The 14,936-nt window shown below is 40.4% G+C and overlaps 1 protein-coding gene across 5 annotated transcripts in view; it reads left to right on the top strand.

Annotated features, from left to right (window-relative positions):
* The first annotated feature begins 1,921 nt into the window (after window positions 1–1,921).
* n4bp2 (NEDD4 binding protein 2) overlaps window positions 1,922–14,936 on the top strand; it is a 96,262-nt gene continuing 83,247 nt past the window's right edge. For 2 of the 5 annotated variants that reach the window (XM_043692687.1, XM_043692694.1), the window contains exons 1-2: window positions 1,922–2,429; window positions 6,780–8,286. In XM_043692687.1, the coding sequence (XP_043548622.1) occupies window positions 2,156–2,429; window positions 6,780–8,286 (1,781 nt within the window). In that variant the 5' untranslated portion in view covers window positions 1,922–2,155. The remainder of the gene's footprint in view (window positions 2,430–6,779; window positions 8,287–14,936) is intronic. The other 3 variants (XR_006311992.1, XR_006311993.1, XM_043692675.1) reach the window with 2 other exon arrangements.

The raw sequence follows: 14,936 nt of genomic DNA, 5'->3' as shown, positions 1-14,936 counted from the left end.
GAAGCGGCAGGGACAGGCCACTATAAATGCCGGAGGAAACACCACAGAAGCGCATCACAGGAGACTCCCAAGCACTGAGGATGTCACCTAGACAGGGGACGAAACGTTTGCAACAAAAATTTCCAGCTCGGCGAACAGAACCACAACAACTATGGTGAATCTTGTAGTTTTGTTCTTTTAGTAAGAACCTGGAATGTGTTTTTTTTTCAAGCTTTACTGGCCCCTAGCTAGAAAATAGTATAATAAACAGAATATACTGAAAGAGTTAGATGATGTGAGAGATCTCGGGGTGGAAGTGCACAGGTCCCTAAAGGTAACAGTACAGGTAGATAAGGTTATAAAAAGGCATATGGAATTCTCTCCTTGTTGGCAGAGGTATAGAATACAAACTGAGGTATATAATGATTTATCTATATAAGACACTGTTGAGGCCACACTAGAATACTGTGTGCAGTTCTGGTTGCATTACAAGAAGAACATAATTGCTCTGGAGAGACTGCAGCGATTTACTAGAATGTTGCCAAAACTGGAGAATTTTAGCTATACTGAGAGATTGGAGAGGTTAGGGTTGTTTTCCTTGAAACAGAGAAGTCTGAGGAGTGACATGATTGAAGTATATAAAATTGTGAGTAAAGATAGAGTAGACAGGAGGAACTTGTTTCCCTTGACAGAGAGTTCAAAATCCAGGAGTCATAGATTGAAGCTAAGGAGCAGAAGGATTACAGGGGATGTGAGGAAAAACCTTTTACCAGAGAGTGTTGGGTACACGGAATTTGCTGCCTGGGTTGGTGGATCCTAACCTTGTAAAAAAGTACCTGGATCTGCACCTTAAGTGCTCTATGCTGCAAGGCTATGGGCCACACGCAGGAAGAGGGGACTAGAAGGGGCATCTGGGTGTCCTAGGGCCAGCATGGAGAAGATAGTCACCCCTTTCTGTACTGTATCATTTCTATGGTTATAGAACATAAAGTTGATGGTTTATTGCAGGATCATAACAGGTTTAGTAGACCCTCAATGACTGGCACAGACATGATGATTGAAATTACATTCTTCCTTCCATAGTCTTCCTCCTCACATCTCTGTAATCTCTGATCCCATTGCCTCTGATGTATTTGTGATTGTCTTATGCTGATGGCCTGTACCCAACCATTGTGGGCCATGCTTTTGGTTGCCTAGGACACTGGAATTCCCTCACTTTTCCATTTCCATCCTTTAAAAACTGCTTCTTTGATTACCAAAGCTTTTGTCATCTGACTTAAAAATCTCGTTACGTGCTTTGGTATCATATTTTTGCTTGATTTTATTCATTATTGTCACATGCAATGAGATACAGTGAAAAGTAGTGTTTTGCATGCTAACCAGACAAATCATACCTTACGTAAGCATATCAGAGTAATAGAACAGAATGCAGCATATAGTGTTACACCTATAGAGAAGGTGCAGAGAAATATCAAATTTAATATATCAGAAGTCTGTTCGTAAGTCTTATAAAGGTGGAGAAGAAGGTGTTCTTAAGTCTGTTGGTACCTGTTTTCAAACTTTTGTATCTTCTGCCCAATGGAAGAGGGAATTTGGAAGACCTTTATGTTTAATAATGCTCCTGTGATGCACCATGGAATCTTTCATCATGTTGAAAGTACTCGACAAATTTTGTTCCCATATTTGTACGATTCTGAATGTTCCTAACCATTCACTTATATCCTGCAGTATGAAATGGTTCATTGGGTCTTGGTTTTACAGTCCAGTTTGTTTCTTACCATTACTGATCAGAAGTGAAATGGATCATTCATGATTTGCAGATGCCGGTGTTGGACTGGGGTATACAAAGTTAAAAATCACACAACACCAGGTTATAGTCCAACAGGTTTAATTTAAATTCGCAGATCCGTCAAAAACCTCAGCATATTTGCAGAAACGAGGTTCAGATATGGGAATTTGACACTGCAGTGCAGAATGAAGAATGCCAGCCTAGCTGCAACCTGATTGGTCCAAACGCCAGGCAGGCCTTTCTCTTACTCTTGGTGACATTTGCTTGGACCCCATGACACAATGACGCAAGGTACGTCGACCATAGCCCCTCCCCCTTGCAGCCGTAACCGTTCCCCGGGCCCGGCTCCAGTTACAGTTTGGCGGCGGCGGCGGGTGTGTGTGCGAAATGCCGAGGAAGAGGAGGAATGCCGCCGCATCTAGTCCGGCCCGACCGCCTGGACTGGGGCCTCCTCCCAGGACTGGCTCCGCGACATCGGCTCCTGCCGCGGCGGATCGGTCCCAGGCTCTGATTCGTGGCCGGGCCTTGGGCTCCAGTTCAGTAACTGCCTGCGCTGCCAATGGGGTAAACAAGGAAGAATTGCTGAACAGGATGACAGAGATGTTCTCTCACCTGGACCCGAGCGTGGTATATGTGGTGCTGTCCGAATGTGACTTCAAAGGTAACGTCTGCTACTAGAATATCGCCCTGACCCACCAGACTTTGACTCTTACCTGGAACATCTGCTGCCGGCTGATGCACTTTTAAGTATCGATGCTATATTTTCACCTTGAATTGTAATTGTGGTTAGTCCTCTCTTTCCCCACTCCTATATTCTGTTGTTTGTTTGGAAATCCATTCGTAAAACAAAATCGTTCGTTTTTAAGTAAACTTAACATGAGGTTGAAGGTAAATATTTTTTGTGTCTGCACTCTACCATCTCATGGTGCAAATCCCTACGCGCACCACTTCAGAAGTTTTTTTTCAACACAGAATTTTAAATTGTTTCAGTAACTTGAGTGGTTCAAATCAGTCAGGATCCAGTGCCATTTGTTGATGTATGTTTATGCTGTATGGACAAGGGAGCTGAAGTCCTCATTTTGAAAATAGATCTAATCGATTTAGTAATGATCACTTTATTGAGCTAGTTGTCACTGAATTCTATGTAAAGATGTTCTCCTATAGGGATTTGTAATTTTCATTTAGCAGATCTAAATTACAGGGCTGTGTGTGCATTTTCTACTTGTCTAAGATCAAAGGAGATGGACATTGATTGCCAGGTAAATAAGGTTAGGTTAGATGCAGTAGAGAATTGCTTCATGTCACTGAAATTGTCAATGCATGCCAATGCCCAAGACGTGTAACAAAACTTAAAAATGTTCAATACGTTAATTTTATTTATTGTAGTCACATATATCTACATGCAGTGAAAAACTTTGTTTTGTGAGCAGTACAGGCAGATCATTGCAAACAAGGATGTTTCGATCACAGGGTCCTTAGAGTGAGGCTTACAGCTGCACAGGAGATGCGCAAAGCAAGATCAACATTATTTGAAGTTAGAGAGTCCATTCAGCAGTCTAATAACAGTTAGACTCTTATCTGACCCTTTCAGGAGTCGATGATGTTATAATTTAGTATTCTTCCTGATAATTTTTTTAATGTTGTCATTAGATACCCTGAATTCTGTGTTTTTATACTTCGAGTTGAACCCGGAGATGTCCAGCTAACTTGCTGTTGCCTTAATGCACATTGTGATGAGTATTACATGTGAGATGATGTCACTAAATCAGTGAGCATTTTTCCCTGGACTGATTTTCATTGCCAGATTCTTTCAATTGTGTAAGAATTCTTGAACACAAGGCAGTTTAGAGTTTGCCGTTTCGTGTGTCCATTCAACAATGAGAAATGCCAATATCTCAATTTCTACTATAATATTGTTATTTAGCAGATTTTTTAAAATTAAAAATGTAATAGAAAATCTAACACAAATGTTGGGTGATATCACTTTGTTCCAAATATTACTGTTCCATTGCTCTGTGTGCAATATTCAAGAGAACTTAGCATGCTTTTGTTGAAGGAGCATTTCCTTGAACTGACTAGTCTTCTTCAGGTTTCCCTGAATTATCTGATTATTGTACATAGAAAGTGATTAACAAGCTAAAACTATAGTTGCAATAACCATGTTTTGGGCTTGTGGGGCTTCAATGTGGAAACAGTGCAAGAGGTTTATTTAAATGAAGAAAAATAACAGATTCCAAGTTTAAAACATGTAGCAATGTTTCAGTTTCTTTGGTAAATTTGTACCACCTGTATTTATCTACAGAAGGTTACTATATGCCTGCTTCAAGCAATAAAGGAAGCTGTCAGATTAATTAAGGAGCTTCTGAGCACCAGAAAGTAGCTCATTGTTGCTGTCAATGCAGACATTCATGCAGTCTCCCCCATTTGTTATTAAATTATCCATATGTTTCACAACTGCAAAAGACAGGGTAACACTGACCCAGTTCTTATGGCATATGTTTATCAATATGCTCCCGCTTTGTTTGGCATACATATCATCTTGTGTTGTAGTTTTACCAGGTTGAGACCTCATTGGAGGTATATCTGCCACTGCTTTTCTGCATAACTCAATGAACTAGGTGCTGAAAGTAAGCATGAGATGGCAGTGAAAAAGGCAAATGGTATGTTGGGTGCAGGAGTAGAGATATCTTGCTGAAATTGTATAGGGTTTGATGAGGCCATCTGTAGTACTGTGTGCAGTTTTGGTCTCATCTGAAGAAGGATGTTCTGGCTGTGGACTGAGTGCAAAAAAGGTTTACCAGACTGATCCTGGAATGGCAGGACTGACGTATGAAGGGAGACTGAGGATCAGTTAGAAATGTATTCACTGAAGTTTAGAAGAATGAGAGTGTATCTCATAGAAACCTATAAAATTCTAACAGGGCTAGACAAAATAAACGTAGGGAAGATGTTGCTGGTGACCAGGAGTCCAGAACCAAGGATCAGACACTAAAAATATGGGGTCAGTCATTTAAATCATTATAGAGTCCCTACTGTGTGGAAGCAGGTCATTCAGCTCGTCGTGTCCATATTGATCCACTGAAGAGTGACCCACTTACCCTATCCCTTTAACCTTGTGTTTCCCATGGCTAATCTGCCTCACCTGCACATCTTTGAACTGTGGAAGGAAATCAGAGACAACTCATGCAAAAATGGGGAGAACATGCAAACTCCACGCAGACAGTCGCTCGAGGCTGGAATCCAATTCCCCCAAGTCCCCGGTGCTATGAGGCAGCAGTGCTAACCACTGAGTCACCATGCCATCCTGGGATGAGGAGATATTCCTTTACCCAAAAAGTGCTGAGCCGGTGGAATTCTCTGCCACAGAAAGCAGTTGAAGCCAAAACATTGACTGGTTTCAAAAACTAATTAGATATATTTCTTAGGGCTAAAGGGATAAAAGAGATGGGTCAGAAGTGGAAACAGAATACTGAGTTGAATTATTATGATGAATGGGGGACCAGGCTTGAAGGACCAACTGGCCTGTGCTTGCTCCTATTTACTATGTTTCCAAATGCTGGACTATGCTGTTATTGCTTGGGGTGGAACTCGGTCCTGAAACTTTTTTGGTGATTCAAGGCATCTTATCATGGCTGGGTTTTTTTTGGCTTGGGAATGAGACATGTTTTTTGTCCCCAGAGTGGAAGTTTCATCAAGTTTCTGTTGGGTGAATGTAATGGAGTCTTGTACTCTTGCCTCATCTTGATGGGGAGAAGGAGTTTCCACTGAGACCAGGGCAATATTGCTCAATGTCTACTTATTGGGTGAATGTGGTAGTTTATGAGAAGGTCTGCTAATTGATGCTATAGTGTTTGCATGACCTCAGTTCTGGAGGCTAACTTGAGTCTCTCAAAACTTTGGCTACTTAACACTGATAATGCAAAATATTATGGGTATGACATTACTGATCAGGAGACGCAGACAAAACAGAAGAAATGTAACTCCTTGGATACTCAATTGGAATGTGTTAATTTCCAGTCAGTCACAAAATATTCACTCAACAAGCAATGAATAACTTTTTACAAGTTTGTTCATAGCTTTTGCTTTGCTACCTGTGGATTTTTAAGTTGATATTAAGTCTACATTTAAGACATGTTGAGATCCTGGAATATAGGATTATCTCCACTCATGTCAATTTTTTTATTGCTTATAACTGCAAATGAACTGCTGGTCTTTGCAATGTATTGGTTACGAATATTTAGATTCATGTATTACAGGGAGACAAGATGAGCCATGGTTCAAAATGTTTATTCTGATCCATGGGACTGGGATTTGCGTTATGTGATCATACATTTTTTCTTTGATTCGTTGCATTAATGATAACATTCAGTGCATTAAAGTTTACAGAGTAACTAAATTTTCAAAGACTCATTTTCCTGCATTGCAAGGTTTGAGTTGATTGCTTGCACTTGTCCATGTCTTGATATTCTGAACGTTTTTATGGAAGAGAGTGCACCTGGGAGAGGCTTTAAATGGTGGGGAGTGGTAGTGCTGCCCATTGTGTTTGCTCCGATGCAATCACTAAATTGTGTTCACAGTGCCCAGTTCAGTTCTGTTGCCTTATTCAGACTACATGCCAACTTTAATAACACTGGCACCACAAGGGTGAATGAATATTATGTGTGTTAATAATGTAAACTGTACAAACAAGCTGCTGTTAAATTGCATAACTGAACTCTTAGAACAATCCTGATTTGTTTCCTCTCTCCCTTTCACATATTTAATAGCGGAAGGATTGTTTAAAAATTCCAACTTCATAGAGATGTACAGCACAGAAACAGACCCTCGGTCCAACCCGTCCATGCTGCTTGTAAGATTTAGCTACATCGTGAATTTACAATTTAGCCAACAGACATACATGAACATTACATGCATGCATAAAATCTGAAATAATGATTTTAGCTTGATCAGAAAACATTCTTGTTGATTTGCATACTTGCGTGGTAATTCCTTTTTTTTTAATTTTGTTTAGCTGACGATGCAATGGACTCTTTGTTGGTACTGTCTGATGCAGCTGAAGGTGTAGCATCTTCCAGCTTCACTGGATTTGACCGTGTGGCAGCTACCCTGAGTGATGATCAAGTCAATAGTAAGATCAAAGTAGTCATGAATGACCACGGAAGTAATTCGCTTGTTGTTTCTACAAGTACTAGAGAACCTGGATTGCATTTGTCTGAGCAATTCAACTGTTCGCCTGACAATAAACTGAAAAATTCTCAGACAGATACCAGTGATGAAACTGTTTCAGAAGAAAACACAACTTATCAACAGTATCAGCCATTTATGAATCAATATAATTCTCCCATCAGTCAGTTTTCCAGAATCTGTGTGAGCAATGAGTTAGCTGAGGCAACTCAATCAAATTTGAACTCTACTTTCAATTGTATGCTAAATCAACAGCAAATGGCAGATGACACGCTGTGTCTCAGGCACTCACCATTTGCCTTGAATTCAAAAGAATGTGAAGAAACTTTAGGTCAATGTTTTGGTTATGAAAAAAATGTCTTTGAGAAAAGACCAGAAGTTCACTTAGATTATAACAAGTTGCTGTCAGAAGATGTCGAAAGCTCTAGCAGCAAGAAATTCTCTAATGACCTTGGAGTTGCATTTTCAAACAGCACAAACACAAGTAGTGCAGACATTTGGACAAATGAAACTGAAAACAACAGCTTGTCAGCAGGCATTTCTGTGAACATTGTCCCAAACACGTCTGGTGATTCAGTGCTTACTGGTCAAAAATATGACATGCAGTCAAATTCTACAGATCAGCAGATTGGATTATCACTAAATAGTAGCGTTTCTGCTGAAGGAGGAGGGAATTGTTCTGGTACAAGTAACAATGAAATACCATGGTTCATACCAAATACACATCCATCATCTGCAGAAAACTACAAATTATTTGAAGAGACACAAGCATGTAAAGGAACAAACCAATTAAATCCAAAAAACAACATCCTCTCATCAAAACCATTAGCAAATACAGGGAGTAATTTGAACAATATACAACAAAACACAGCTTATTTACCTGATTGGTTAGGGGAAAATAAAAGTGATGACAACCCACCTAACTTACTGAACAATGGGGGAGCAAACTGTGATCAGTATTCCGGTCGTGTGCTGTTTCCACATGTTCCAAATATGTCTCCAATCTCATGGAACCCATGGGCTCCTGAATTCAAGCCTGTGAGCTTGCCAAAGACGTTTGTCACCCCTGTGGTAATGGGTCCAGCAAAACCAAAGTCTCATGTTGTTTCACCATGGAGACCAGCAGGAACTGGTCCTGGTTCACCTCATCAGTCAATGAGATCGGGTATCATCAACTCACATTCAAAATCACGGTTAAATCAGTATGGCATCCAGCAGTTGCAGACTTGCGCGTATCCATTTCCACAGCATATCAATAGGAAGATATTAGGAACAACTAAAATGCTTATTTTGATGAGGGGACCACCTGGATCTGGGAAAAGTACCCTAGCCAGGTATGACATAACCATCAATACATTTTTCCATTTTTTCCTGTGTATTTAGGAAGCACATTTGAAGGAAGAGAAAATTTGCCTTTTTGTAAGTGCTGTTTCATGTTCTTGGAGCACTTTACAACCCAAGATTTACATTAAGTGCTAGTCTTAGTGCAATCACGAAATTCTCAGCCAGAAGGTTTCTGCTTCAATCTCCATTTTAGAGAATCACTCATAATTTAATCTGACACTTCAGTGCAGCATTAAGGGAATGATGCATTGTTACAAGTGCCAGCTTTCAGATAAGATCTTAAACTGACATCTCTACTCCTTTTTAAGTGGATTTCATGGAAATAGTTACAATTGCTGGACTGGTCTCTTTTGTTCTGGCTAACCTTTTGATCCCTAAATACCTCCCTAAAACATATCAAAAGACTATTTAGCTGTTGTTTGTGGGATCCTGCTGTAGGCACATTTATTCCTGTTTCTTTACATTACTATAGCATTGAGAGACCTATTGGATTCATTGTGAATCACTTTGAAATGCACTGTATAAAACCAAGTTCTATAATTTGTTTAGAAGAGATTGACTCTTTTTGAGTGGGAAAGAAAGTTATAGCTTAACAAGTGTTATATATATTTACTTGAATTTTCTTATCTCATTTCTCATTTTAGTTTAAGTTTATACTGATTGCCTCAAGCATCTTATTATTTTATGGTTAGTTTCTCTTTAAAAGTCAAGTTGCGAGAGTTCTACCAGATCATAGGACTACTCTCTCATAAGAGGGAGATGACTCATGGTAGTTTAACCAGAAGGTCACCATGCCTCAGTTGAGGAGTAAGGTTGAGAAGTAGAGTCTTTCACAATGACCTCAGCCAGTACAAAAATTGAACCTGTGCTGTTGGCATCACGCTGCATTCCAAAACAGTTATCCAGCTAACTGACCCCCTCAAGGTGGACAATTGAGAGGAAATACAAAACATTTTGGGTGGCATGTTGGCTCAGTGGCTAGCATTGCTATCTCACGGTGCCAGGCATCCAGTTTGATTCTACCCTTGAACGACTGACTGACAGTGTGGAACTTGTACATTCTCAGTGTGTCTGTGTAGTCAACCCTCTGGATGCGTCAGTTTCTCTCCATGGTTCAAAGATGTGCAGGTTAGGTGGATTAGCCATAGGAAATGTAGTGTTATAGAGATGGGAAGGGTTGGGATGCCCTTCAGAGAGTTGGTGTGGACTCACTGGCCTGCTTCCACACTGTAGAGATTCTGTGATTCTAAAATGATACAGACGTTCAAAACGGTGAAGAGTCTGGCAGAGTGAGTTGAGACAATATGGGTACAAAGTTGTCTGAATGATAGGAAACAGTCGTAGTGAATATTTATGTTTCAGACCAGAGGAAAGTATGGACAAGTGTTCCCCAGTAGCCAGCAGTATGACCACTGATTTTCTTATTGCATGTTAATAACTTTTAATTGGGTGTACAGGAAATCTTTTCAAAATGTGCAAATTACATCAAACATGAAAGTTTGTGAACCGTTAGAAGTATAATAATAGATTTTAGGAAAGACATGAGTAGATAAGTGGAATAGGCAAACACAAAGAAGTTGAAAATTAGTGCAGAGAAGTGTGAAGTGATACATTTTTATCGGGATAAGGCAACATAAAATGAAAAGTACAATTAAAAAATGGATGCAGAAACAAACTCTATGAATATCATACACGTATTGTTGAGGGTGGCTGGGTAGATTGAGAAAGTGATCAAAAAGCCATTAAGCATTCTTTATTTTTTAAATCGTGGCATAGAGTATAAATGATTACATTACCTACAGTATTGAAACAGGTTCTTCAGCACAACAAGTCCACACCGATCCTCCGAAGAGTAATCTATTCCCCAACCCTATATATACCACTGACTAATGTGTCTAACACCTATGGACAATTTAGCAAGGCCAATTCACCTGACCTGCACATCTTTGGATTGTGGGAGGAAACCAGAGCACCCGGAGGAAACCCATGCAGACACCGGGAGAACGTGCTAGCTCCACACAGACAGCCGCCTGAGGTGGGAATTGAACCCAGGTCCCTGGTACTGTGAGGCAGCAGTGCTAACCGCTTGGCCACTGTGCAAGGCAGTTTGATAAATCTTTCTATAGCCATGGTTCAGCTTCAACTCCGATTCTACATACCAAGTTTTTGGAAGGATGTTATTACTTTAGAGACGTATTGCTGAGAAAATACACACTTTATCAAAGCTTTTAGTATTGCACTCATCAGGACAATTTTTAGGGAGACTAATTCCAAGAGGAAAGCTTTACTGCATTAGTGAAGAATGCTGATTGGTTATAAAGTGGATTTTGCTGGAGGTGTTGAGATGGAGAATACACCAATTAATGATAATTGACAGTTAACTACCAGACTTTGTTTTAATTTTAAACAGACAGGTGGATTCTGGTGGGTATTGACCTGAGAAATGGCTGTCAGCTGTTTTGTTGAGAATGGCACAGAAAGACTTTGAGAATAGTTTCAGGGTTGAAGGATTTCAAAAGCTGGACTTTTTTGAAAAAGAAGAAGAAGGTTAATTTAATTGTTTTCAAAATAATAAGGTGATTGGGCAGAGTAGACCTGTTGGTGCAAGGGTTTAGAGTCAGAAGGTCCCCATTTAAAGTGATTTGGCAAAAAAAAACCAAATTGACATTAAAACATTTTACTTCATGTGAGAGTGTGGCGAAAGCAGATTCAAATATTTGAAGGGAATTGGATGGTATCTGATGGAACAAAGTTTGCAGGTCTACAGGAGAAGGGTAGGAGAGTGAGAGCAGCTGACTTACTGTTGTGGATAGCTTGCATGGATATGGCAGATTGAATAGTACTTTTCTTTGCAATTAATATTACTCATTATTTAAATGAGGTAGGATTTGTAGAATCTATTTGGGTCGTTTTTTTGGACTTGGTAGTGCAACATATGATGCGATACTGACGTAGTTTTGGATAACAGAGCTGATCATGTCGAACTGTCAAATTTAAGAACACAGAAAAAGACAATAGCCTTATGGTGCTGTCTGAAAACTTCCTTCCCTCCTTTTCCAAAATTTCCTTTCCACATGCTTACCCACTTGCCTTTTTAAAATTGTCTCAAGAGGAACTAAATTTCAAAAATGAAGAAACTAAGAATTCTAAAACATGATGGTTGTGCGTCTTCAGGCACCCAACTAATTGTAGAGGTGGTACAACGTTAATCTATTGAGATGGATTTCTTACTTAGTTTTCTTTATACTAGGTAAGAAAGCTAGGACTATATTCTTTCAAAGTGAAAAATGAAGATGAGGGAGATTGATCACGAGCAACTTAATGAGGCAGATTTTCTAAGGACAGAAAAACATATCTTTTGTTTTTATTTGTTTAACAAATGTATATTCCCGGAGCCGAGCGATAGCTACCTCATTTGCTGAGTTTAGTTAGTCTGCTGCATGATCTCTTGAGAGACCGTAATGTTCACATCAGTCCCCTATCATATTCCTCCCACTTTGGGGCGGCCTGGTGGCTCAGTGGTTCGCACTGCTGCCTCACTGCACCAGCGTCCCAAGTTCGATTCCAGCTTCTAGCAATTATCTGTGTGGAGTTTGCACATTCTCCCTGTGTCTGCATGGGTTTCCTCCGGGTGCTCCGGTTTCCTCCCACAGTCCAAAGATGTGCAGGTCAGGTGAATTGGCCATGCTACATTGTCCATAGTGTTAGGTGCATTAGTCAGAGGGAAATGGGTCTGGGTGGGTTACTCTTTGGAGGGTCAGTGTGGTCTGGTTAGGCTGAAGGGCCTGTTTCCACACTCTAGGGAATCTAATCTAATATTGGGTCAAAACAAACGATTGACAGATTGAATTACTTGAGAGAATTGAACATACAAACAAGGAATAGGCCATCAGTTTGATTCACCATTCACTAAGATCATGATTGATCTGATTTTTAACCTAACTCTGCATTCCTACATTTCCTGATAATCTTTCATTCACTTGGAAATCAAGAATATATCTACATCCGACTTAAAGATTCTGCATCCCACTGCATTTTAAGGAAGTGAATTCAAAGTCATTCAACCCTCTGAGAGAAAATAAATGTTGCCTAATTTCTGTCTTGAGGGAGAAACCCCTTTATTTTTAGTCTATGATCCCTAGTTCTAGATTCTCCTACAAGAGGAAAAACCTTTTTTGACATCCACTTCGTCAGGTTCCTTCAATTTAGTCACCTGTGACTCATCATAACTCCAAAAGATAAAAGCCTAGCCTGTCTAATTTTCCTCCAATGCAATTTGCTCATTCCAGGTATTATTCTAGCAAATCTTCTCTGAACTCGTTCCATCACAGTAACATCCTTTCATATGTGGGGTGACCAGTTTTGTATACACTAGTTCAGATGAGATCTGTGTAACTTAAGCATAACTCCCTATTCTTGCATTAAATTCCCTTGCAAAAATGACCATTCTATTAACTTACCTGATTACTGCCTTTACTTGTACACTAACCTTCTGTGATTCATATAGCAGGACACCCAGATTTCTTCACATCCCAAGCTTTGCAACCTCTCATCATTTAGAGACTTACAAACTTTGCCGTATTGTACTTTGCCAGCTCTTTGCTCACTCATACAGCATGGAAACAGACCCTTTGGTCCAACTAGTCCTTGCCAACTATTTTCCCAAATTAAACTAGTCTCACCTGCCTGCATTTGGACCATATCCATATTCATGTATATATCTAAATGTCTTTTAAATGTTGTAATTGTACCTGCATTCACCACTTCCTATGTCAGTTCGTTTCACACACAAACCACTTTCTTGTTTAAAAAAAGGTTGCCCCTCATGTCCATTTTAAATCTTTCTCCTCTCACCTTAAAAAAAATGCCCCCTAATTTGAACTTAGCCACCTTAGGGAAAAGACCTTGCTATTCACCTTATCTATGCCCCTTTTGATTTTACAAACCTCTATAAGGTCACCCCTCCACCTTCTACACTCCACTGAAAAAGTCCCACTCTGTTTTTATAACTCAAACCCTCAATTCCTGGCAACATCCTGGAGGGCACAGGAAGCAGCCTGGCCGGTGCATCCTCTGAGGGGTCAGTGTCTTGTTCCTCAGATGCAGGAGGAGCTGACCTTTAGCAAACAGAGGCTGTGTTGATATTACGAGTGCCTGAATAAGGTAAGAGAGGAAATTAGGTACACAATTCTGCCCAGAGTACGTTGTAAGGGTACCGATAGCTTTTATGGACTGCGATGACACAGCTGACCTTTATCCAAAGAAGAATGGCACCGTGTTAGGTGGCACGTGGCACAGTGGTTAGCACTTCTGCCTCACAGTGCCAGAGACCCGGGTTCAATTCCTTGCCTCAGGCGACTGACTGTGTGGAGTTTGCACGTTCTCCCCGTGTCTGCGTGGGTTTCCTCCGGGTGCTCTGGTTTCCTCCCACAGTCCAAAAGATGTGCAGGTCAGGTGAATTGGCCGTGCTAAATTGCCCGTAGTGTTAGGTAAGAGGTAAATGTAGGGGTATGGGTGGGTTACGCTTCGGCGGGTCGGTGTGGACTTGTTGGGCCGAAGGGCCTGTTTCCACACTGTAATGTAATCTAATCTAATCTAAAAAAAAGGTGTTAATAAAGAATATTATTAAGAGATGGAGAATTACTTACCTAACCACCTCATCTCCCTTTCACAATCCTTACAATGTCCACTCAACCTATCTATCCCTTTGTAGGCTCATTGTGTCTTCTTCACAATTCATTTTCCCACCTATCTTCTTGTCATCAACAAATTTAGCTGCTGTATATTCTGTCCATTCATCCAAATCATTTGTGAAAACTATAAAGTGTTCAGGCCTCAGCAATGACCCTGTGGTGCATAACTTGTAACATTCTGCCAACCTGGAAAAGTCCCTTGTTCCAGTCTCTGCTTCCCGTTAGCCAGTCACTCTTCTATCCAGGCCAATATGTTACCCCCAGCACCATGAGCTATTATTTTCTCCAGTCACCTTTGATGTGGCACCTTATCAAATGCCTTCTGGAAATCCTGAGTACAACACATCCACTGATTCATCTGGACCTATAACACAAGCTGCTTCCTCAAAGAACTCTAATAAATTAATTAAACATAATTTCCCTTGAACAAAACCATGTTTCCAGCTGATTTGCCTTGCACTTATCTAAGTACCCTGTTATTACATCTTTATTAATAGCTTCTAACATTTTCTTTATGACCATTGTTAAGGTATCTGGCCTGTAGATTCCTGCTTGCTGCCTCCTTTTATTGAATAAAGAAGTAATGTTAGTTATTCTCCAATGTAAAGCAATCTTCCTCAAATCTAATAGGTTTTGGAAAATGGAAGCCAATGCGTTATCTATCTCACCAGCTACTTCTTTTAAGACCCTAGGATGAAAGCCATTAGGACCTGAGGACTCGTCAATTTGCAACACCAACAGTTTACTTCAGACTAATTCCCTGGTACAGAGCAACCTCGATTATCAGAATGAGATGGGGGGGCACTATTTCGTTTGGATACTTGATTATTCGGTTAATCATTTCGATGTCTTTTCTCTGGGGCTCAAGAGTTTCCTATTAAGTCTGTTTCCCGTTCAGGAGACTAACAGCAGCAAAGCGCGCGCAAGCCGCCTCCCCCCCCCCCCCC

This window comes from Chiloscyllium plagiosum, chromosome 1 (assembly GCF_004010195.1).
Source record: "Chiloscyllium plagiosum isolate BGI_BamShark_2017 chromosome 1, ASM401019v2, whole genome shotgun sequence".
In the NCBI taxonomy this organism is placed as follows: domain Eukaryota; kingdom Metazoa; phylum Chordata; class Chondrichthyes; order Orectolobiformes; family Hemiscylliidae; genus Chiloscyllium; species Chiloscyllium plagiosum.
The sequence above is the reverse complement of the archived record's forward strand: the minus strand, read 5'-3'. Positions and strand labels throughout refer to the sequence as shown.